General features: G+C 37.9%; 1 protein-coding gene across 1 annotated transcript in view; it reads right to left on the bottom strand.

Moving 5' to 3' along the window:
• Window positions 1–14,081, bottom strand: part of LOC120716520 (sodium- and chloride-dependent taurine transporter-like) — a 30,938-nt gene extending 16,857 nt beyond the window's left edge. The window contains exons 1-4 of the mRNA XM_040004033.1: window positions 13,827–14,081; window positions 3,969–4,198; window positions 3,746–3,880; window positions 238–326 (exon numbers count right to left, since the gene is read on the bottom strand). Coding sequence (XP_039859967.1) covers window positions 238–326; window positions 3,746–3,880; window positions 3,969–4,197 — 453 coding nt within the window. The 5' untranslated portion in view covers window position 4,198; window positions 13,827–14,081. The remainder of the gene's footprint in view (window positions 1–237; window positions 327–3,745; window positions 3,881–3,968; window positions 4,199–13,826) is intronic.
• Between the last annotated feature and the right edge of the window lie 8,895 nt (window positions 14,082–22,976).

Genomic DNA, 22,976 nt, shown 5'->3' with positions numbered 1-22,976 from the left:
TGGTAGCAGGCTAGTCACTTCTTTGTGCAGCTATTGTTGAATGTGTCCCCTGAAAAACGTAAGTTTAGACAAAACTTACATGGCAGTTAGCTGGTAGTTAAATTAACAAGAATCAAAGATTACACTACCCTGATGTAAATCCTCACCTATCTCCATTGTAAATAATACATGCCTGAAACAAGTGGAAAATGAAATGGAATATTCAACAGCTGTCTTTCCCCCCCCCCTCAAACCTACCTGGAACAGGTAGTAGAGGCCCCAGGCCAGGATGACAATGTAGTAGATATTCAGCAGGGACACAATCACAATGGAAGCATAACCAATGCCTGGAGAGAATAGAGAGGTTCAGGGGATTAAACAAGAAGCGGGTCATCAAACTATTAAATCACTATTAATAATTATTAGTTATTAGCTATTACTTTTCTCTGAAATAATATACAACAATTTCAATATTGGCATTTTCTGGCACGTCAACTTATATAAGACATGATATTTTAGTGACCGTTTCCAAAGCCCCACAATTTTCAACACACAGTTTTCTTGTATAAGAGGAAGAGGTTTAATGCTAACGTTTGATTGGCCACAAAAGACGACGAGACCAGCGGCAGAGATGTTCAAAAGAAGGAGAGAAAACAAACAAACATTTGAATCCTAAGCAAAACTCTATGGGAAATTTGTGTAAAGCACAAGATGGCAGTGGTTGTATATATGATACACGCTTTTAAAAATAGTTTTAAAATGTAAAAAAAAAAAAAAAAAAAAAAAAAAGGCTAGAACTGAAAATTGCAAACTTGGATTTCACTAGATAAAAAGATTTCTACAAGCCAGTCATTGCATCCTGACAAGTTTGAGTCTCAGTGATACTTCCTGTTTTTAATGGTTTTGTGCACTTTGTGTTATGTGCGCTTAACAGAATTTACAGTGCAAACTGCAAGATTTGTACATCTGCAGAAAAGCCAGCAGTATCCAATCCATTTTTTACAAAATAGCTAGTCCTTATAAAATGATATCACAAGTACAGGACAACATTTACCCAATACAAGGTCTAAAGCAATCATTTATTTCTTTTTTTAACCTTCAGTTTTAATTATAGTGCATCTAACATGTTTAATATCAGCTAAGATTCATTGCATCAGTACTGGCCTTGAATGACTTGAATAAGCTGGTGGTAAACACATGAGTTGTGTGTGCACTCCTGTGTGCTCTTATGCACTACACAAGGATATGAAGGGAAGAAAAACCCCAACCCTTGCTTCAGATGAGAACAGATGTTGAAACTGGGATTTGGACCAAGATTTGGACATGGATTAGGTTTTAGTTTAGAGGTCACCGACGGTCCTCGTAAGTATATCAGAAAAAGCTTTGTATTGCTTTTGTAAACACAGCCGACTGAGGCCACTCATACAAATTAATGTCCTTCAACGTCACTGGCCTTCTGTGTGTGTGTGCCTGTGTGTGTGTGTGTGTGTGTGTCTGTGTGTGCGTGTGCGTGTGCGTGTGTGTGTGCTGGTGTTGTGAACTGCCTGACTAAATTCTAATTTGCAATCTGTGTCTGTGCGTGTTAGTGTGCTAATGAATGCATGGAATATTTTAACATTGTATTATGTTATTTTAATCACTGAGCTAATTGGCAGCATCATAACCTCTATATGTCTAAAAAACACAGACATGCACATGCTCACAAGATACACACAAACACTTGGATCACATGGTACGCTGCAAATCAAAGAGCTGTGCCCTCCTCCATGACGTCACATCTTGCGTTATCTGCTGACCTTAGAAGACCTCATTTTATGAATAACATATCACAACGTTGCCACCCATGTGTTTTACCAAGCTTTGTTTCAAATCAAATAAGGCCAAGTTGTAATTTTGTTTACCCTCACTGACATTGTGTTCATGTTCTGTTTAGCCACAACAACTCAATGACAGTTTTATTCTTCAAGCCCTCATAACTTTGTTTACACAGAAGCAGTAATTTATTTGTGTAAGAGTGCGAGATGCAGTCTATAGTTCTTGCTGTTTTTCTATTCCTTTCTAATACTATCTAATACTATCTGCTCAGTTTTTATTGGCCTCTCTTTGGCCTTAAAGCCAAAAAATGCCATCAACAGTTCAAATTTCTGAATCCAAGCTAATCACATCACATTTCACTTTAAACCCACAACATAATATATTGCAACAACAAATACCAGTAAGTCCGCATTATATTTGATAATTTTTTGCTTGGATTTTCTCCCCTTGTTTATAATGTTCTTTTTATTTTTCCTAAGTCTTGTAGTATAGACCTTTTGCTTCTGTTTCACTCATATCCTCTATTTTGTCTTTTGCTTTTACCATGCTTTGTTCCCCCCCCCTGTCTTCCTCTAATTCCCTCATTCTCATCATCTCTTCTCCATTCAAACCTCTCTCCTCTGTTAAATCCCTCTCCACCTTTTCCTGTTTTTTGTCAATCCATCTGTCTGGTCCTCAGATCTGTGCTCTGCTTTTTTCCCCTCTCTCTCTCATCATCTCTCTGATGTGTTGCTGCGCTGTTGCCATAACAACGTGTGATTCAGGACACTCTGTACACTGTCTTGAGAGATTGTGTGTGTGTCTGTCTTTGATATCCATGTACAAGACTGCAAGAGGATAATGTGTCTGAAAAGGAGAAAGATTGTGTATTTATGTGAAAGCAAGAATAGCAGGACAAGTAAATAATTAAGATCATAAGAAAGAAATGAATGTGCTTATAGCTCTGAACTAAATCCACGAATGCATTTCAGAAATAATGACTGTTAATGCGCAATTGCTGAAGATGGAGCAGTATAAATATTACAAAAAAATGACTATTCAGAATTGAACAGACAGGGAGGAATACATTAACCTTATTTGGCTGGTAGTGAACAGGAGGAGAGGGGGAGGTGAGAAGAACAGTGAATGAAATGAAGAAGTGGAAGTAGAGATGCCCAGGACAGAAGGACAGGAGGGAAAAATAATATACAAGACATTTAAATAACAGGAGAAGAAAGAAGACGTTAGAATTTAAAAAAAAGAAGAAGAAAAAGAAAAGACTTGAGCTCAGTAAAGTGGAAGGAAATAACTACAGAGGACCTGTCAGAGTACACTGAAGAAATGCCTCTTGGCAGGTGTGAGCCAGAGAAGGTTAAAGCACAATAGAGTCCTCAGTATGTTGGTGTACCAGTGCAGGCTTGGCTGCCTGGTAACGGCTGCAGGGTAAAGTCTCAGCAGCCTGATTGGATGAAAACCTGGTGTGACTCAGCCTTATGTTACACAGCCATTTCTCAGTGGAAAAAACAGAGGTCTGGAAAAATTCAAAGTCTCGGATTGGATATGGAAAGTACTCTGCACTCAGTCAAACTGGCGGGCTATCAAAAGAAGGGGAAGTGAGTGAAGCTGAAGTCACAGGTACAAGTGCAGGTGCAGGTGTATGGAAAGAAAGTTTTTTTAAGTCAATAACTGGAATTTTATGATCATTATAATACCCAAGATTTCAATGAAATAGTTATGGTGATGTGTCTGAAATTACTGATTCAACAGCAGTAAGTAATGGGTTTCCTTGAGGAAAGTCCTCATGAGACAAGTTACACCCGAGACAGAGTTAATTAGGGTGAATACTCCATCTAACCACCACCATAATCTCCAGTTTCTTTATTTTAGAACTGATATCGTGGGCACCTATAATATGATTCCTAAGAAAAAGCTCATTATTTGAGCAGGGAGGATCTAATTAGGGACTACATACCAGTAAAGATGGGACAGAGCTTCTCCCAGCAGGTAATGCCACCCTCGGAGGTGAACTGACCCAGGGCGACCTCCAGGAAGAAGACTGGCAGACCTCCACCAAACAGGAAAATGAAGTAGGGGATGAGAAATGCACCTAGATGGGGAACACAAGGGAAACCATTAACCTAAAAATATGACCCCCATGAATTGACATAAATTGTTGCAGCATTTGAAAGCCTTACCTCCACCATTTTTATAGCAGAGGTATGGGAAACGCCAGACGTTCCCTAAACCAACAAAACCACCAGCAACAGACAGAACAAAGTCCAGCTTGCTGGCCCACTTCTCTCGCTGGGGGTGCTTGCCCTCTGCTTCATCTTCAGGCCGGGTGCCAGGACTCTTACCGGGAGATGGTTTCAGAGTGTCCTTATGGAAGTCTTTCAGACACTGAAGTTTCTCTTTTTGAGCCATTCTATTGAAACAGAAGACAAAGAAGAGATCAAGTCAGAGCTGCATTCATGAAAAACAAAAAAAAAATATTATTAATGTATAATAATTAAAATATATATATATATTATTTTTGGTGCCTTCTTTCATGAATGCACTGCATACAACGATTGAGACAGATTTTTTCAGTTGTGGCAAGGGACTGAACTGGAGACAAAGAACTGTGAGACTAAACACATTAGCTGAGGCAGGAAAACTGCTTAACAGTTGCTTAAGATTCAGGAAGTTGTAAAATTATCATCTGCTTCACAAACCATCCCACTGAATGGCTATTATCAGTTGTAATCACTCCCACAGGCATTACCAGCAGGTTATGCACCCACTCATAAACCATCAGGTTAGGCATCCTCCATTTTTGTCAGTTCTAAGAAGAAAATGACCAAGAATATTTAGGAGACCTCCTGTGGTCATGTAAATAAGTGCATAAAAAAAATTATCTGTTGGATACATGAAACTGATTACTGACAAAAAAAAACAAACAAACAAAAAAACACCCCAAAAAGAACTGTATATCTTTTTTTTTTAATGCTCACTGAGAGGTTTTGTTGCCTAATCCTTATTACTAAATAGCACATGAGAAAGAAAGCTGGTATAAATAAACAGTTCAATTTGAATGCATTTTGTTCAAATGAAATCTAAAACTGATCAGAGTCAAGATAAAAAGATTTGAATATATGGTAACACGTTTAAGATGAAACAGTAAAACTCGTCTTCCTTCTTCGGCACTTCCTCATTGAAACTATTTAATATGGCGCTGTGATTGGCTGAACATTATAAGGGTTACGATGACAACTGTAGCTGTAAATTTCCATTCAGCAATGACAATGAGGGACACAAAGACAGTCGTGGAAGAGACTGACATACTTAGTAGTCAGCAGATGTCTGTCACTGTGGAAAATGCCACATCCCTCTATTTCCATGTGCTAGGTTGCTGCACCCTCTAGTTCTTTGTCTTTATCTTTCAATCTTATTGTGTCTTTCAGGATGATTATTACAGAAGGTAAAACTGAGGGAAAGACTACTTTTCAGTGGCTATCTGCAGATACAGGCTTTGTTTCCAGTTTATATTTACCTGGATATTTAAATTAAAGTAGTTGAGGTTTTTCTCCCTTGCCTCTACCAGACCCAGGAATGTTAGTCAGAATGCATGATTCTTATGTTTGAATTAGATACAGCATGGAAGTGTTTCACTTTAGTTGCACCTACAGCTTTTTTGTTTGAATCTGTTTTTAAATTGGACACAAACTGTGGTCAAGTGACTGGACATGAACTGTTGTCATGTTCAGTGTAACATTTCTTTAAAGGCTTTTATTGCAGAATAAGGTGTTGATGCCAGCGTCACTGATATCATTTCATCTCACCTGTCTATGAAGCTAAATCAGGGTCAAATGTTTTATTCATTTGAAAAAGTGATTTGAAACTGAAATTCTAAGTTTTGATATCAAAAAAAAAAAAAAAAAATTATTTGTTTTCATATAATATATCGTTGTTTGGAGAGATTGGGGGGGGGGGGGGGGGGGGGGGTTGTTACTAGTTAAAAATGAGCATTTTGGTTAAGGATGGCCACCACTCCTTCATGACATGTTGCTGGCAGCAGCCAGCAGGTATGAAACACTGTTTTTGATTATCCTGTGACCAACTACATTGATGGGTGAATGCTTGTAACGTATTGATGTACACTAAGGTGGGTAAAAATTTACCCCAGCAAGAGAGTTATCCGTTATCTGAGCGGCTTATAGATCGCTAAGCCGCAAAAGCTATGAAGTCTGAAGAGAAACCTAAGATTATTTGTGTGTGACTAGAACTAAAGGGAGGCACACTCACACTGAAACAAAAGGAGAAACTACTGTGTTTTTTAATAGCAGCATTAAGCAGTAGCCTACAAATCTTATAATGAACACAAACTAACTAATGGAAATAAGTTAGTAAATCAATGATTAAATCAGGCACATAAAGGATCATTCCTAGCCTCTTGTTAATTTAAGACTAGTGTATTGGTGTTTGGCATCAGCAGATATCTTCAACCAAGGTAGAATTGGGGGGGGGAAAGCTGCTCATGCCTAAATACTAGCTTTTTCTGCCAATATTTGGTTGACTAAGTACAAACAGCCCTGTACAATACCATCTCTCATTTCAAACAAGTTAATGATTTCACAGTTAGTGACACATATATTTATCTTCATGAATAACTTCCTATAGTAAGTTAATGAGTAATGCTAGGAGGAGAGAACTGGCTTTTTGTGCATATATTGTGTGAGTGACTTTCTGCTAGGAGAGACAAAGGACCCCTAACAGCACTAGATATGTGACATTATACCTGTAGGTAGGTAGAGATATATATATATATATATATATATATATATATATATATATATATATATATATATACACACACACACACACACACACACACACACACACATTTGGATTAAGATATTAAATTGAAAAAGGAAACCAGCTAGTAGACAAAAGAGGAATTCACGTGATACTGCAATGTGCTCTGTTGTGTTGCAACATCACAGGAATTAATGCAATAAGCTGAATAAACTGACTCAGGGAGTGAAGCCATTTGCCTAAAATAGTTAGGGTGAAGTTAAATCAAATACATAAAAAGAAAAGCACAACAAGATTAAAATGTTTAGCTGGGATGTACTGTGTACTACCAGTTCTTTTGGAAATTACTAGTGTAGTAGTTGGGAATCATCCAGTAATAAAACATTTTGACAAATCGGGCACTTCTAGTATCAACAACATGCTAAAAAGCAAGGAAAAGTGGCATAGGTGCATTTGAAGTATTCTAAAGTTCCCAAAAATTGGCAGGTACATAGGTACTTTGACGATTTGATGATTAAGCTTTTGGGGGCGCTAACAGTCTTGTGGAAGTGTAAAGTATAATGGACGGCCTAAGACATTGTACATAGCATATATGTAGTACAATCTATTGAGCTTTGTGCAAGGAGTTCAATTTGTGAAGTGAACAGAATTATATCCTGAAATGACCTTTTTTTTGTCCCCAGTCAGGTGCTGGTGAACATGCAGAAATAACTTGCTCGCCAAGTGTTTTAAGTCATTTGTGCACAGGAATACACTGACAGGAAGGCCATTGTTTTCTGATCCAATTCATCATGTTGTTAAACTTACAAAGCCATACGAAGACAAACACATACCTTCAAGTTCCCAGCAGGGCCAGTGAACAAACTTCCTTGTATTAGGAAAGCGTGTAGAGAATCAAAAGTAATTCATCGTTTTGCTGCAGGGGAATGGCCTATGTTTAATGACTTGTAACTTTAAGTACTTTACAGTGAATCTAAAGTGGCCCGTCACTTAAAGTGACGCAGTGACAGTCAGTTGCTGAAACAGCCAGAATCACCTCTCATGTTTTGGAGGGAATTGCAGAGTAGCTTAAAATAATTTTTAAAAATAAAGACTTGACAGTTATATTAGTACTACTCCCCAATTTTCAGCTAGGAAATCATTAAAATCTCAAGAATTATGAATAGCATTTAGCTTGTCCGTTATGATCGCTAACACTAGCTCCTTGAACTAGAAATGGTACTGTGCTGAATTCCAGTGAGTACAATTCGGTCAAAGCTGAACGATTTGTTGAACAATTCTTTTGAACTAACTGATTCTAGTGATTCAGCATACTGCAATGATTCGTCTTGAACATCACTGGAAAACAGCATCTGATGAGAATGTTTCCTGGGCGCTTCTAAGATTAGATCTTCTAGGCACATTAACTGCGTTTAAATCCTGGGGCTGACCGAGAACACTCTGAAGTGATGTGTACTCAGTCTGCCCTGGGAGTGCTTCAGGACTTCACAGGAAGAGATAGATGATGTGGCAGAGGGGTAAAGCTATCTTGTGTAGTCTGCTTTCACTACAGACTTGGACCCAGATAAGTGGTGGAAAATAGAAGTAATTGAGTGGTGACCATGTGTAGCTGTAGATTTAGCTGCTCAGGTGGTTCATCCCAAGAAAAAGGCATCATTTCAAAGAGACTGAACCCAATCTGTTCACGGGAATGTTGCTATTCCACGATTTCCTACAACATGACTCCCACGGAGTTAGACTGGCCTTGGAAACCACTATGAATTGTGGGATGATTTAAAGTTCAGGCCAACAGTTTTGTGCACAACAGAGAACCATTGTGTGTGAGGGTGGACCTCACTGGACCCAGACTCTGGATATGCATTCAGTGACTTCACATACTTACTACAGTCCCAAAGTACTTACATAACACACTCTCCTATTTTGAGACCATGTACATTTCCACTGGGCTGGCTGCAGCTGCCCGTTAAATCCACTCTCCTCTTTTTTTGCCTCACATTTCTTTTACTCATCCCCTGCATATTTGTTTTCTTTTTTCCTCGCCCATATTTTGTCTTCTGTTAAAGTCTTCTTTTACGCTCATCACATTGTGCTTAAACATGTCAATATTAGATATTTCATTAATTTCAAATGAGCTATTTAGGCTATTCAGCCTATTGGCTTATGAGCAATGAATAGAATTATTGGATTTAGGGCTTAAGGATGACAGATTCAAATATTTTACCAAAGACTAGAGATAAGATTGGACGTTTCAGTAACAAAATAATCAACAGCAGTCTTCCAAACACAGTGAGATGCTACACAAAACCAGCTGTCCTCTGCCTTTCCACCATTTCCAATCCCCATTTTCTCATCATCTTGGTTGACCTCCTTTGCTTTTAGTTTTTCTACATTTTCTTCATTATACATCCTTCATGTTTCAACCCCCCACAGGGCCTTTCAGAAGTCTCAACCCTTTACCCCCACCCCCACACCTTATTTCCACAGCTTGCTTCTGCTGCCCCCACCCCCTTTTCTTGTAATCACTCACCCTTTTCCTCCTGGGTCACTTTTTAAAATCAGCTTGTCCTTGTTTGCAAATTTTCTGTTGTTTCCCTCCAATAGCTACCTTCCCTCTTAATTTTACTATGGTTCTTTTCTACAAGGCACTCCTTTAGACACTCTTATTTACAATTTTCCCCCATTAATGCTACCTCACTTTGCACAAGTACAGACACTTCTCGATGCTCTTTTCTCATTTTCATTTCAGACAAATAGAAATGATCATACAAAACTTGTAAAAGAAAGACAGGAAAAGAAACCGAAACACAGAGAGTGAATATGAGTAAAAAAAAAAAAAGAGTGAGAAATAGTTGGAACATAGGGACAAAGGAAACAGTGACTGAAAGCTGTTAAAGATTAACTTGGATGGGGAAAGCTGAAAACACAATGGCATGAAGACAAAAAGAAACAGTGAGGTCCGTGTACACATTTGTTACTAAAAATTAATCATGCTACAGAAGTTAACGGCATGTGAGAGTCACATGCAGACAAATACAAAAATAGATGTTGGGCTGATGGACCAAAAAAGAGACTAAAGGCTTTTCTTTGAACACCAAGAATCACAAGAAGTATGAGCATGTGAGGCAACAGAAAGTTATCAAAAGTTACCAAAAGGCTTATCAAGCTACAGTTAACACTCACTGTCGGTTCTGCTAACATTTTTTTTTCCCCACTCTAGTTCTACAAACTATAACAGGTCAGTGGAGCTGAGCTTCAATTATTCACATACTGCAAATATGGATCTAACAATTAAACATTCAAGAACTTTAAAGATTATGGCTTGCTTTAGTGTCTCTGTAATTTCAAAGTTTTGCCCAAAACTTTGGTCATATTTTGGTTTTTAAGAGATTCCTGATAAGCTGAGGTTTATTATGAAAGAATAATGCAAGGTTTTAACCGAACCTTTCAGATTCAAAATTGCATGTCCAGCAGATACATTGTAACTTCGTTGTTTTCATTTTTACCCCTCAGCTGTAAAAGGCCAATGGGGTATTGTCGTCACCTCAACAGACTGGCGCTGTGGACACCCAAGTTTGTAAATGCAATAACTTGAAAACAAGGCGACGTAGGAGTTTCAAATTGATACCATAGGTTTGTCTACTAGGAGGCTGAAGGATAGCACTTGAAGCTCTATTTTACTCATTATAGTATTCACAGGAGTGTAATTATTGATACGGTCCCTGCCACCACAAGAAGCGAATAAACCCTAGCTTATCTCCCTTGTCTTGTGGGTTTTTTTGCAACTTCCACCATATTCATCAAGTCTACAGAAGTATTGAGTTCAAGTTCTCTGGAATATATTGTGCAAATTTTTTTTCTCAGTGTCTTGTTTTGATTAATCATTTCTTTGGGAATCTTAAAAGAATCCAAGATTTCTACATTTCCTGGTAAACTGGTTTGTTGGCCACAAGGTGATGCTGATCTTTTATCTTCTGTCAGTTATCTTGCATGAAATGTATTAAAGTCAATCACCATGATAACGCATGCACATATGCAATTTTCATCAGCCTGATATACATATATATATATATAAGGTGTTAATCACTATCGTTGTCGTTTTCACCTTCAATAGCCAAGATAAATAAGATCTTTCAAAGCTGTCAATGCTTTTTAAATAAATGTTCAAACTGAGACCTCAACACATTTATACAGTCATACAAGATTAATGGGGCAGCTCCAACAGCAATGAGCTCATAGTGAACTAACATAATGGTGTGAATTTATGTTGCTTACCGGTTCAAGTTGGTTAATATTTAGTGCGGCATGTCTGATGTCAAGGCCACCTGATCATAAATGTTTGATATCAGCACATGCAATGCAACAGTTTATATTTTCATCCTCCACGTCAGTATAGGTTTGCACCACCTTTCTCAGATTTAATCTGTAAAAAGTGCTGTTGTCACCATGACTAAGATTTTACTAATATGCACATGCATGCACACATATGTGAATGCACACAAACACACGCTCACGTGAATGCACGCACACACGCTCACGTGAATGCACGCACACACGCTCACGTGAATGCACACACACACGCTCACGTGAATGCACGCACACACGCTCACGTGAATGCACGCACACACACACGTTCCACTACCCTCACATTACTGACTTAATAAATCATTTAACAGCAACAGCCTACAGTTGACACGTCAGCTTTCAGCAGTAGTTTGTCAGACAAGGGAACAACAAATTCCCACTACATTTTCACTTACATAAATGACTATTATTTACAATACAACAAACATATTAAAATTGAAATATACTTTGCAGATTAGATATTAAAACACAAATATAAAAGACAAAGACAAGCGTGGTGTAAAATCTAAGAAGTGCATCTCTGGACAGGCTACAGTGTTTCCCCACACACAGAAATGTTTTTTTATTAGTCATTTACTTATTTTTTTTTTTACATCCAAGAGGACAACACAATTCAAAACCACTTCACTACAGAAACATCACCTCTCTTAATTTGAAAAGATCAGTCCCTGCTAACCAGCTAGCTCTGACATTATCCTGAGCTTCCAGTGCTATTCGAGAGTTTCACACATCAAACTCAGCACTCAAACTCACGTGCCTTTTAAGTCTGTTAAGACCCATAAACTGTCACATGAGTAGGGGTCTTTTGCAGGCATTTTAAGCTCATTATGTGCACTCTCGTTCTTTATCACTCCAACCCTACCGTATTAACATCACTCCTGACATTGTTCAAAGCTCCACTGTCCCTCATCCCACATGATACGGATGACAGCATCAAACATGTAACTGACTGAAAAGTTTGCCAGCTTTCATAAAAAGACATGAGAATGAGGGTATATGATTCTGATAGACTGAACCACTGAACACTTCTTGATTTTCATAAATTTTTACAGCCCCTTGAAATTAGTCACTTGCCAGCAGACGTCAGTTAATCGAGATTTTCGCCTACATCAGTCAAGATTAGATTAAACTCAAGGCCACTAGCAGAGAAAATACACACAGAAATGTCTCTGTCAAATCCTAACACTAGCCCTATATACCAGTATATTTTCCACTCTGTGTCATCGGGCTCTAAAACACAGGAGACTGCTCCCCAAATATAGTTAAACGTTAACAAGAACTGGTAACTGACACTTATAAATGATTAAAAAAAGAAAACACTATTAATCTAACCTTGCACTGAAATCTATGGTCTGTGTGGGAGATGTCACACTGTTTATCAACTGTTAATCAATTCTGTCAAGGCTGAATATCCAATTTCAAACTCAAATAGTATAAATAACTTCATAGATAAGATTTTTTTCTCTCCATTCGGTATGGTTTCCTAAACGCTTTGTAAAGGTCTCTTTGTGAAAGATATTCCATTCCAGGTTTTATCATCTTCCTGAGTTAAAAATCCTGGGTAAATTTCCAACTCTGAAACCAACCCAAAAAGGAAATAACTACTTGTTATCAGAACCAAACCCCTCCAAGGCACACTGAGGCTACCAGTAATCATCTTTTTATTCTCTTCCAACCTTTGTAAGACGTCTAAGAGCCCTGTAGTGTAGTGATTTACCCATTCACCTAACACAAGGTCCCCGGTATTGAGCAATCCACTGTAGCGACCCCTTGTGAATAAATGTGAGACCGAACGAAGCGCGTAAGATTAACGTATACAGACGAAAAACGTAATTTCTCAATACTCTAACAATTAAATAGCAATAGGAAGCTAATGATCGCTGCACATGCACTTGTTACTGGAGACGGTAAAATGTCTCCCGTTCATTGTCACAAATAGTGCAGTTACGGAGACAAAATTAAGCGAAGGAGAAAAGAAAGAAAAAGGACGAGAGAGGACGAGAGAGAGAGAGAGACGTTTTAAGGGGAAGCAGCGTGTGATGCTTTCAGAGCGACAAACGAGCATCTCCGCCTTCTCGTCTCACTTCCCCTTTCTTTTTTAGTTCAGCAACGCAATTATTCGAAACAAAGTCTATATATAATAAACCTAAATGACCAAAAATATAACTTCTCATTTGGTTTAAATAATGTGGATATCCATGGACCTAAGAATAAAGCGACATATGTGTATATAAAAAAGAGAGACAAAGACTGTAAGACTCGCGTAGGCTGTAAAAGCAAATAATCAGATAACAGAACTAAATCCGCTGCTCGCCATCCTAAACAAAGACGATTTAAAATAAATAAATAAATAAATACAGCAAGCAAATGGTAGAAATTAATAAGATCCTCTAAAATAAAAGCATCTGACGTAGACATGTGTGAATCCGCTATATCTCATAGATGACAAAGCTACTGATGAAAACAGATAATTGTACATATTCCAATAATACAAAATGACACTGTAGCCATCTGGGTAACACAAGTCCACCAGTGATCCTTCCTAAACGCTCGCTCACCGACGAGGGGAGAACAGCCTTCACCCAAATCTACCTCACAGCTTCCTCACAGATCTTCACCCGGACATCTCGTGTATACACTGCCATCAGTAAAACCAGCAATAATAATGAAACACATGCGATGGATTTAACTTAGAAATGGACAAGAACTTTTTTCTGTTCCTCGGGGTTTAAAAGGAAAGGTTTCCATTCAGACACAAAATCGAAATAAGTCAAAACATCAAAAATCGTAATTTGATATTTTAGAAAAAAATCTATAAGAGAATGCATGTAAGATACACCATCATCTCTCCGTGAAATATTTTGTAGGTGTGCAACGAGGGTGCATTTTGTCTTTACCTGCAATGTTGATGTGCTTTCCTCTGTTATTTTGTCCTTTTAATGTCCTTTGAGCGCCGTCCCTTGTCCGTTTCGTCTTGTCCGTGACCTCTTGAGTCCGTTAGAGCGACTGAGGACTGAACGCGTCGGGAGCCTATATTTAAGCCTATTTATAAGCTTCTCTTCCTGACCTTTGTCTCTTAAAACTGGGGGACCAGAGAAGCAGCAGCAGTGGAAAATCACCGGCTTGCCTCCTCTCTGAGCAACAGGAGAGGTCTATGGTGCCTTCAGGGTGCAGCAGCACACTCGGATTTTTTGTGAAAGCAAACTGCGCGTTTGCAAAGCATCAGGAAATGAATATAGCCATTCACTAGCTAGTAGTTATGATTATATTTATGATAGTAGTTTAAATTAAGCTATTTTTCCATGTTCTATCTGGGAATTGTTGCTAAATTAGGCTATACTTTGTTTCCTTTGTTTGTTTGTTGGTTGTTAGAGTTATTGTTACTTCAACCAGCATGCCTTTAAAGGTTATGTTGGGCCATCCAAAAAAAAAAGTTGGTGTTTACAAGCATCACATGCAGCATTAATAGATATTAAAGTGCCAAGCTCTCCATTTAGTCTATGTCTTATCCGCCTCTCACGAGCACGCGCTCAGATTTTCGAGCGCGTTCTTGAATTAGCTCCACTTCCCCACACGCGGCCGAGGACAGGCGAAGAAGTGCACGTGTGGAAATAAACGATCTCTACGAGATAACACCTTTTGTGGTAACACAGATTCAGCAGCTCTTTTTAATGTGTAGCCACATTTTTATTATTTATTTATTTATTTCATTTTATTTTTTTATTTTCACAATAGAAAAAAAACGTTATCACAAACAAGTCAAGCTCAAATCTAAATCGAAACTAACTTGCCTGACAGAGTTTTTGTTGTGAATAAAAAGATGTTTCTGTTATTTTGTAATCCTATGCTTTGATAAGGAACTGATAATTGTCTTCCTATATTCTGTATGTTTCCGTCAGACTCTTGATGTACACTATAAAAAATAAATAACTAAAAACTCTAAAAAGCACTTTGAGTGCTCCAAGTAGAAAAGCTCTATATAAGAACCAGTCCATGTATAAGGTTATGGCTCCATATACTTTATCCATATTGGTAAATGGGTTAGGGTGATTGAAGGGTTGTTATTGGTAACTGATGTTTTGAGGCTAACCTGCCATTAACAAATAGATAAATAACACGTGTTTTTTTTTTTAAATTTTCAACACCTTTTGGTGTTACTGACCAAAAGGATTGTGTAGAGAAGATGTTGAAGTGGACGGAGGGGCCAAAAAACATTGGACTTAAATACTGGAGATATTTTTGTTGTAGACTCTCAACTGACAGTGAAGACAGATTCTTTTCTCTAACCTTAGGACTGACTTAAATCCAGACTGTAGTCTCACTATGTAATCACTGATCTGGGAAACTGATTTATGGTCATTTTTAAAAAATTGATTTGATTTTGGCCAGTGCAACTATACATTACATAGCCATCATGACAAAAGTTGGATATGAGTTGTTGCAAATATGTTGCAAAAAGCAAGCGTTTAAATGAGACTCATTCATAACTGGAACTTGCAAAAATTGCTTTGAGTTTTTTTGTTTGTTTGTTTGGGGTGGGGTTCAAGGAAAGATTATTAATACTAGACAAGCTGAAACTTGCAACCTGTTGTTGTTGTTGTTGTAAGAAGGGCAGTGCAATTTCTCAGGAACTTTAATGGAAAATTACAGACACAATGTGACAAAACTCCATTCAAACATCTGTTAAATTTGGATTTGAACATTGAATTTCAAAAGCATTATTATTATTGTCATTGTTATTGTTATTATTATTATTAGTAGTAGTAGTTTTAAAGCACAAACAACAGAAACATACGTATTCAACGCCTCTAATGCAAACTTCCATGTGCCACCTTAGAAAGCAACTCTTTTCGGGCCTTCAAAGAGAGCCGTGCTAGTGGCACCGTTAGTAATCTCTTCAGTAGGAAAACTAGCCACAGCGACAGTGGACTCTTGGAATCCAATACTATCATATATACTGCTCATAACCAAATATGGATACACAGATGATGAGATCTGTCCCACTAAGCACTGTCACCATAGTGCACAGGATGAATAAAAAATGGGTGTGGATACACAGAAGTAGCTGTGTACCATTCTGCAGGACTTTCCATTCAGCCTTGACCTGGATGACAATTTCACAAAGTGAAGGGAGGAAAGACTTTTCAGTAGATCCCATTTTCTGTTTATTTTGCAAATATGTGTCACTGTGCCAGCAGTACAACAGCAGGGAGGAGACACATGTAATACATTTAAAATGCATTGTTGTTTCACTAAGACGAAAAATATATTCAACATTTTATATAGTTCAAGGACATAGACACTGCATATTGAGGAGTAACACTGAATGTAAACACTGAGTTATGTATAACACACCCTGTGCTCCTGCAAACTGTCACTAAATTGCTGCTTTATCTATTCAGAGCAAATGGGCAGCGTCCATGTGTCACAAAAGCTAACTAAGAACTTGGCATAAGGTCACTGGCAGGCTAAAGCAGCTGGGTGAAGATAAGGATGTTTACTATTTTACTGCTTTGAGAAACAGAACAAATCATAATATTAAGAAAAAAATAAGAGTTTTGAAACTAACTATTGGCATGGGCAAGAGTTTTTCATGTAACAAGGTGTTGTTTGTTGGAAACAGCGTGGCAAATAGCAGACTTTCCCTACTTTCTTGCTCCAAGCTCTGTGATTGGACAACCTCGACGACTTCGGTTCACTTCCAGAGCACCGTGATGAATTCATTGACCTTACACATTCTGAGAATTACCTCGGATAATTATTTTTCTCTTAGAGTACCAGATATGACAAAGTACTTTTTGGTCAGTTCTTTATAACTTTTAAGTGATCTGGGTGGAAACTGATAGATGGACTAGCTTCAGCCATATCACTGTTACCTGAAAAATCTGCCTGATCAAAAATAAGAAGAAACGCTCTTGTTTAAAGATGGAAAACATATTTTAGGCATACAGTCAGTGAGAGCTTTCCAATTTTATAATGTTCTCGCATTGCATATTCAGTAAAGGCACTGTATATTTACTTTACTTTGCTTGTAATCTTAAAATGCTGTTAAAAAAGCTAGAGCTGTACTGTTATCTTACCTGTTAAATACTCCTCTTATCTCTCTTCATTTGCATGCTTAACTGTTTCAGTTACAGTACTTCACTTGGTTTTCTCATCATACTCTTTTGCATTTCACATCCACAGAAATGAAAATGATAATCACATTAGGTATGTCCAAGGGGCATGCTACACTTTGGGCAAACCAACAGTGTAGTGACAAAAACTGCAATTCCTCTAGTGGCCACTTGAGGCTTGCTTCAAAAATTATTCAGTCCACAGACACTCTCATATTAACAGGAATAGCTTTGGCCTCAATGGACAGTTTCTACTTTCATTTAAAATGTACATGTTCATGCTGTTGGTGTCTTTTTCTTCTTCTTCTTTTTTTTTTTTTTTTAGCATTTTCAAATTAAATTAATAAGGCAACTAATGTGGTTATTTGCCATACTGTCATACTACATGTCATACTACATGTCATACTACATTTCCGTTGAAATAATCTTCTTTGTTGGTCATTGTTGACTCCCAGAAAAAGATATCACTTTTAGTCTGATACATTTACTTTGTACAGTGTGTACTTTGAGTTGAAATGACAATTGCTTTCTCACTTGAAATGAATGACTACATAATCATATTGGTATGCCTGTTGATAATTTTGCTATGATGACCAATCAGTTCATACCGTGCAGTTATGCAAAGTCCTAATTGGAGATGACTAAAAACAATCCTAGATAGTTTAAAGAATAAGGGTGCGAGGTCTGCACAGGTTCAGAACTGTCTTTGATCAGCAGGAGTTGTTCAATGGAATTCTGTTATGTCATGAATTACTGTTGAAGCTACATCTGCATGGCAGTCATCAACTGCACCATGCCACAACTTCAGGAAATGGGCAAAACAGTGACAAATTCAAATGCTTCCATTTCAAGGTGGCCTTGTTCTTTTAAAATGTGTAAAACTACTTTGTTTCTACTTTGAGAAACATTGTTTAAGACGACACCATATTTCAATGAATACAAGGACACCGACTAGAAAGTCTGTAACTGGGAATCAAATTACAGTCACATACACCTCCAGACTGTATTTCGTTGTTGTTTGTTTTTTCCTTATTCATCGGAACAAAGCAACCAACCCTCTTTCTTGTCACCATGTAAAGTGATAAGAAAGAGTTGGCAGTTCGTCTTGTAACCGGAAGGTTGCCGGTTCGAGCCCCGGCTCGGACAGTCTCGGTCATTGTGTCCTCGGGCAAGACGCTTCACCTGCCGCCTACTGGTGACGGCCAGAGGGGCCGATGGCGCGATATGGCAGCCTCGCTTCTGTCAGTCTGCCCCAGGGAAGCTGTGGCTACAACTGTAGCATGCCTCCACCAGTGTGTGAATGTGAGAGTGAATGAATAGTGGAATTGTAAAGCGCTTTGAGGGCCCCGAAAAGCGCTATATAAATGCAATCCATTATTATTATTATTATTATTATTATTAAAAAACCATACATGGGGATATTTAAAAATTTGTAACACATATGGTTTAAGGATTGTTTTACTTTCCTATAACCAATCCTTTGCTTTTCCCGTATTTCCTGTAAGATCCTCTGTGTACTTGGTTTTCCATTGCCACACAGAATAACATTTTTGGATTCACTCACGAGGAATTTTTGAATCATGCATGCACATGCACCAGATAGTAAGAGCAGGTGTTTGCATATTTTTTCATGTTATGAAAAAGATGAGTTTTGCAATACTGATAGGTATCCATTCGTTGAGTGATTTGTGTGCCAATTCTTCACACGTCAGTTTCCGTTGAAACACTCATGAAATGGAACTTAAAACAAGATTTTATGCAGGCGCAAGTTGTATTCAAAGTACCCTAGAGTCGGAAGACGGTGCAGCAGAGGAAAGAGGCATTGAATTCAAAGGCCTCTACAGTTTGTTTGACTATGCTGTCAATTTGGTCTTCCTCTTTTCGTGACTCCCTGACAGAGCAGTTGTTCAAAACAAGTGTACACTTTTTGAGGAGTCATTTCCTATGAAAGTGTGTACACTATATAATTATACTGCCAGCAAACATGGGTCATTTAAAGTCATTATGTTGTAGGATAGAGTTTTTGTCCATTTGTGCCTCATTGAAATAGCATGCAAAATAGCACGTTTATTGGTTTTCACTTAAATATATTCATTTACTAGTTTGAAAGAAAGAAAGAAAGAAAGAAAGAAAGAAACTCAATGTTTGGGTTTCAAATAGATTATATGTATATACAAGACATTTAATACAAGATATGGCCACCTCTGGACACAATGCAAAAAGTCACATATCTGTGCAGTGACAGCATGGGTGTCCAGATCTATTGTTTAGGCAAATCCTGAATGAGTGTAGCCTGCAGCAGTGGTCACTGGCTGTGGCTGCCTCTGAAAATGCCAACCCAGCCTTCCCCAGGCATCTTCGACAGAGCACTAAATCCTGGGGCTATCAGGGTTAAATGTTGGAAAAGGAAGATTGCATGTGGATATGCTCCTCATCCACCTCATCACGATACCTTTGTCACATCTATTGTCACAATAGATTTGTCACATCTGACTATTCTTGATTTCTATCAAGAACAGTCAGATCAGAGATGGTGCTCTGATGTTGACAACGAAGGCTGCAGTATCTTGGCCATGCATGCCAACATCCAGCATATCAGCAGCTCATCCTCAGTCAGCTTTAATCGGTCATGTTACAGTGGCGCTTTGACAACTCTGTGAATACATTGCTCTTCTGTGTTTTGAGACCTTTGGCTTGAGAATGCATATGAGGTGTACAAGTGAGTTCATTTGTGCCAGGTAAACAAATTACCAGTCCTGCCTTTGACTAAAACCAATCAAGTGGAACTGAAAACTACTTGCAGGATGTTTGGGTTTTCAAGGAGACTAAAAGGGTGTATAGAGAAATGAATTTAAAACTAAGGTTGAAAACATTTTTGTAAAAAAAAAAGAATATCATAAGAAAATGATATTTTCTGATATAGGATATCATTTTGAAGAACCAATATGACATTCCCATCAGTCAAAAGACAATGAAAACAACATGTACCCAAAGCACAGAGAATACCAGGGAGACATGAATTATATCAGTTATAATGCTTTGTTCGTGTTACTCTGTCTTTTCTGTAATCACCAAGGACAGATTTGTCTGGGTTAGCTTAAAAACACAAAGAGACGAACATGCATGCAAATACAAACACGCCCATGCTGCCGTTTACACATTGAGGAAAACTTCTTCAATGGAAAGATTATACAAACACACACAGTGGCAAATGAATCAGACAAATGACTCGCTATGACTTATGAAAATTGTTCAGATGCACCAAACAATTAGCTTACACTGTCAAATGACTTCAAATGAAGTAATCTGGTATGGATAATAAAATAGCCTTCACCAGATTGAGTGTTATGGTGTGATGCAGATGCAGATTTTTCCATTTTTTGTTTTGAATTTTCACAAGGATAAAATTAAAAGCCACCTGATAAATGTTGCAACTGTAAGAGATGTACCATGTGATGTTTATATTGGTAAGGGTAAATTTAAAAAAAAAAGAAAAAAAAGTAAAGAAGTACAGACCCACCCAGAGTTGAGCTGGGTCGGACCTGAGAGCAGACCAAAACAATGTCCCAGAACCAGTCAACATCACAAAGCAGACATCCAACAGCAAGTCTCAGGCAGAAAGAGTAACACAATCGGCACCTCCTGGAAGAATACACTTATGACTTCATGAATGCCAGGCACCACAAATAAGTGATTGCAGGTAACAGCAGGTACTCACCAGGACTGGATAACACAGGTCAGAACAAATGTGGTCATGAAAGAAGCAAAGATATAGTATTTTTGAACTGCAGGCCAGTTACATACCTCTCTGCAATATTGAAGCTCCTCTCAGGCATCAGGAGCTGAGTAGGCTCATAAGACTTCCAATGGCCTTCTGAGCTGCCAGATATCAAAGCACCAGCTACTGGTTGATACAGTACACCAGGAGTGTAAGACCAGACTGGCTAAACAACTAGACATAGTGCTAGCTGACAACAGGCAGAACATTGCCAAGACCACTACCACTACATTGGTGCTACAATCCCAGCAGACAAGAGTGTCAGACAGAAGGAGCATGAGAAAACAAAGTAGTACCAGGGGCCGAAGAAACAATTGGAAGTTGTGGAAGATGTGGAAGTTGAAATCCAGAGTGGTTTCAATGGTAATAGGAAGCTCAGGGGCTGTAAACCCAAACTGAAGGAGTGGGTCTAGCAGATTATTTTAATGATAATAATATAATAATATTTCATAAAATATACAGTGACTCTGAGGTCTTTTCAGGAAATAACTTGATTGTGCGTGACTGTCCAATGTGCAGTATAAGCTTCTTCTTTTTTGTAACCTAAATACAAATAACGTTTCTGTGTTAAGAAAGACATTGTGTGTCATATATATGTGTGCATACATATGTGTAAGGAGTTAGAAACAATGATTTTAATTTATTCTCTTTGGTTTCTTTCAGATGCCAGAACAGTCTGCTAAGAAAGAAAAAAAAATCCCAGGGCACATTGCAGACTCTAACACCATAAAGGGTGTTACTGTGTTTGCACAGCCACTGTTAGTGCAGCTCGAGGTCATGTGACAGGAAAAGTGACAAAGATCTAGATGGTAGACTTCCTGAAAAGGGCAAAGAGAAAATAAAGGCAAAGCTGTGTTCAGTAGTAAATTTAATCAGACTTTTTCCCTTAGTCGTTTATTACTCTTGATATCATTTAATGTCTCTCTATATACATTTATATCTATTTATTTATATTTCTGTTTCTTGCTTATAAAATAGAGTCATGGTATCAGGCGTTTTATTCTTTTCAAACTGACTATCTCGTCACTTTTAATTTCCACCTGAAATCATACAATCAATGTTTTGACAATAATCTAATAAGAAACTAAGCTCAAAGAGATCAGCAGAATGTTAGAAAGAATAAGAATAAAATGCATGCTATTTGTTCACAGAGGACCAGAAGAGGCAGATTTTAAGACCGACTGTGTGCTTTAACTCTCACTGAAACTGCATTTCAAAACAATTTTAATGCTGTACTGTCATGTGTTTCCTGTTAAAATAAAATCTTAAGCCCAAATGGCTCCAGGATGCTCATCCTGTTCTTCATTGCACAAAGCAGCACATATCAGTCCAGAATACCTCCCCCGTGTTATTGAGACTTTGCTAGGAGACAAAGCAAACCTTCTGGCAATGGCATTTATTGATATGCCATCCTCAAGAAGTTGAATTACCTGTGCAGGCATTGCTTCATGCTATCATTAATAACAGTGACACTAAATTTAAATTACAAAAAAAAGAAAAAGAAAAATAGTCAGAAAAAAATGTCATTGGCCTCCACCTGTAAAACCATTCCTGCTTTAGGGGCCATCTAATTGTAACCCCTCTAGTGCACTTGTTGTTAGTTAAATTAACACCAGATCAGCTGAAACTGATTAACAATAGTCTCTGGTACTTAACAGACAGGATCATTATCCCAGAAGCTTAATTTATTTAATGTTATTAAAAACATTAGTCGCTAAAAATCATTCCTTTAATTTTGTGAGCAGTGTAATTTAATCACTGCAATACTTAAGAGAATGTAATGCTACTTAGTGCTACACGCTACCTGAGATTTGTGCTTAAACTTAGATTTCATGCCTATAGTAATTATGCTAGCATGCTAATGTAGCAGCAGCTCTATCTAAAAAGTGATTGTGCTAGCATCTGAACCACAGTGGTGGTTGTATTGTGAAAAATATTCTTTTACCACGGTACCAGGTTTTACCTTCAATTTTGGTCTGGCTTTTATGTTTATTTATTTCAATAAAATGTACTGAATCCAGGGTACCCTACATGTAGCGCAACCATTTCTACTATAAAACATAACCATAGTGTGAATGTGTGTGTGAATGGGTGAATGACTGAATGTAGTGTAAAGCGCTTTGGGGTCCTTAGGGACTAAGTAAAGCGCTATA

This window comes from Simochromis diagramma, unplaced genomic scaffold (genome assembly GCF_900408965.1).
Source record: "Simochromis diagramma unplaced genomic scaffold, fSimDia1.1 OVJJ01000320.1, whole genome shotgun sequence".
Lineage (NCBI taxonomy): Eukaryota > Metazoa > Chordata > Actinopteri > Cichliformes > Cichlidae > Simochromis > Simochromis diagramma.
This window is presented reverse-complemented; position numbering and strand designations above follow the sequence as displayed.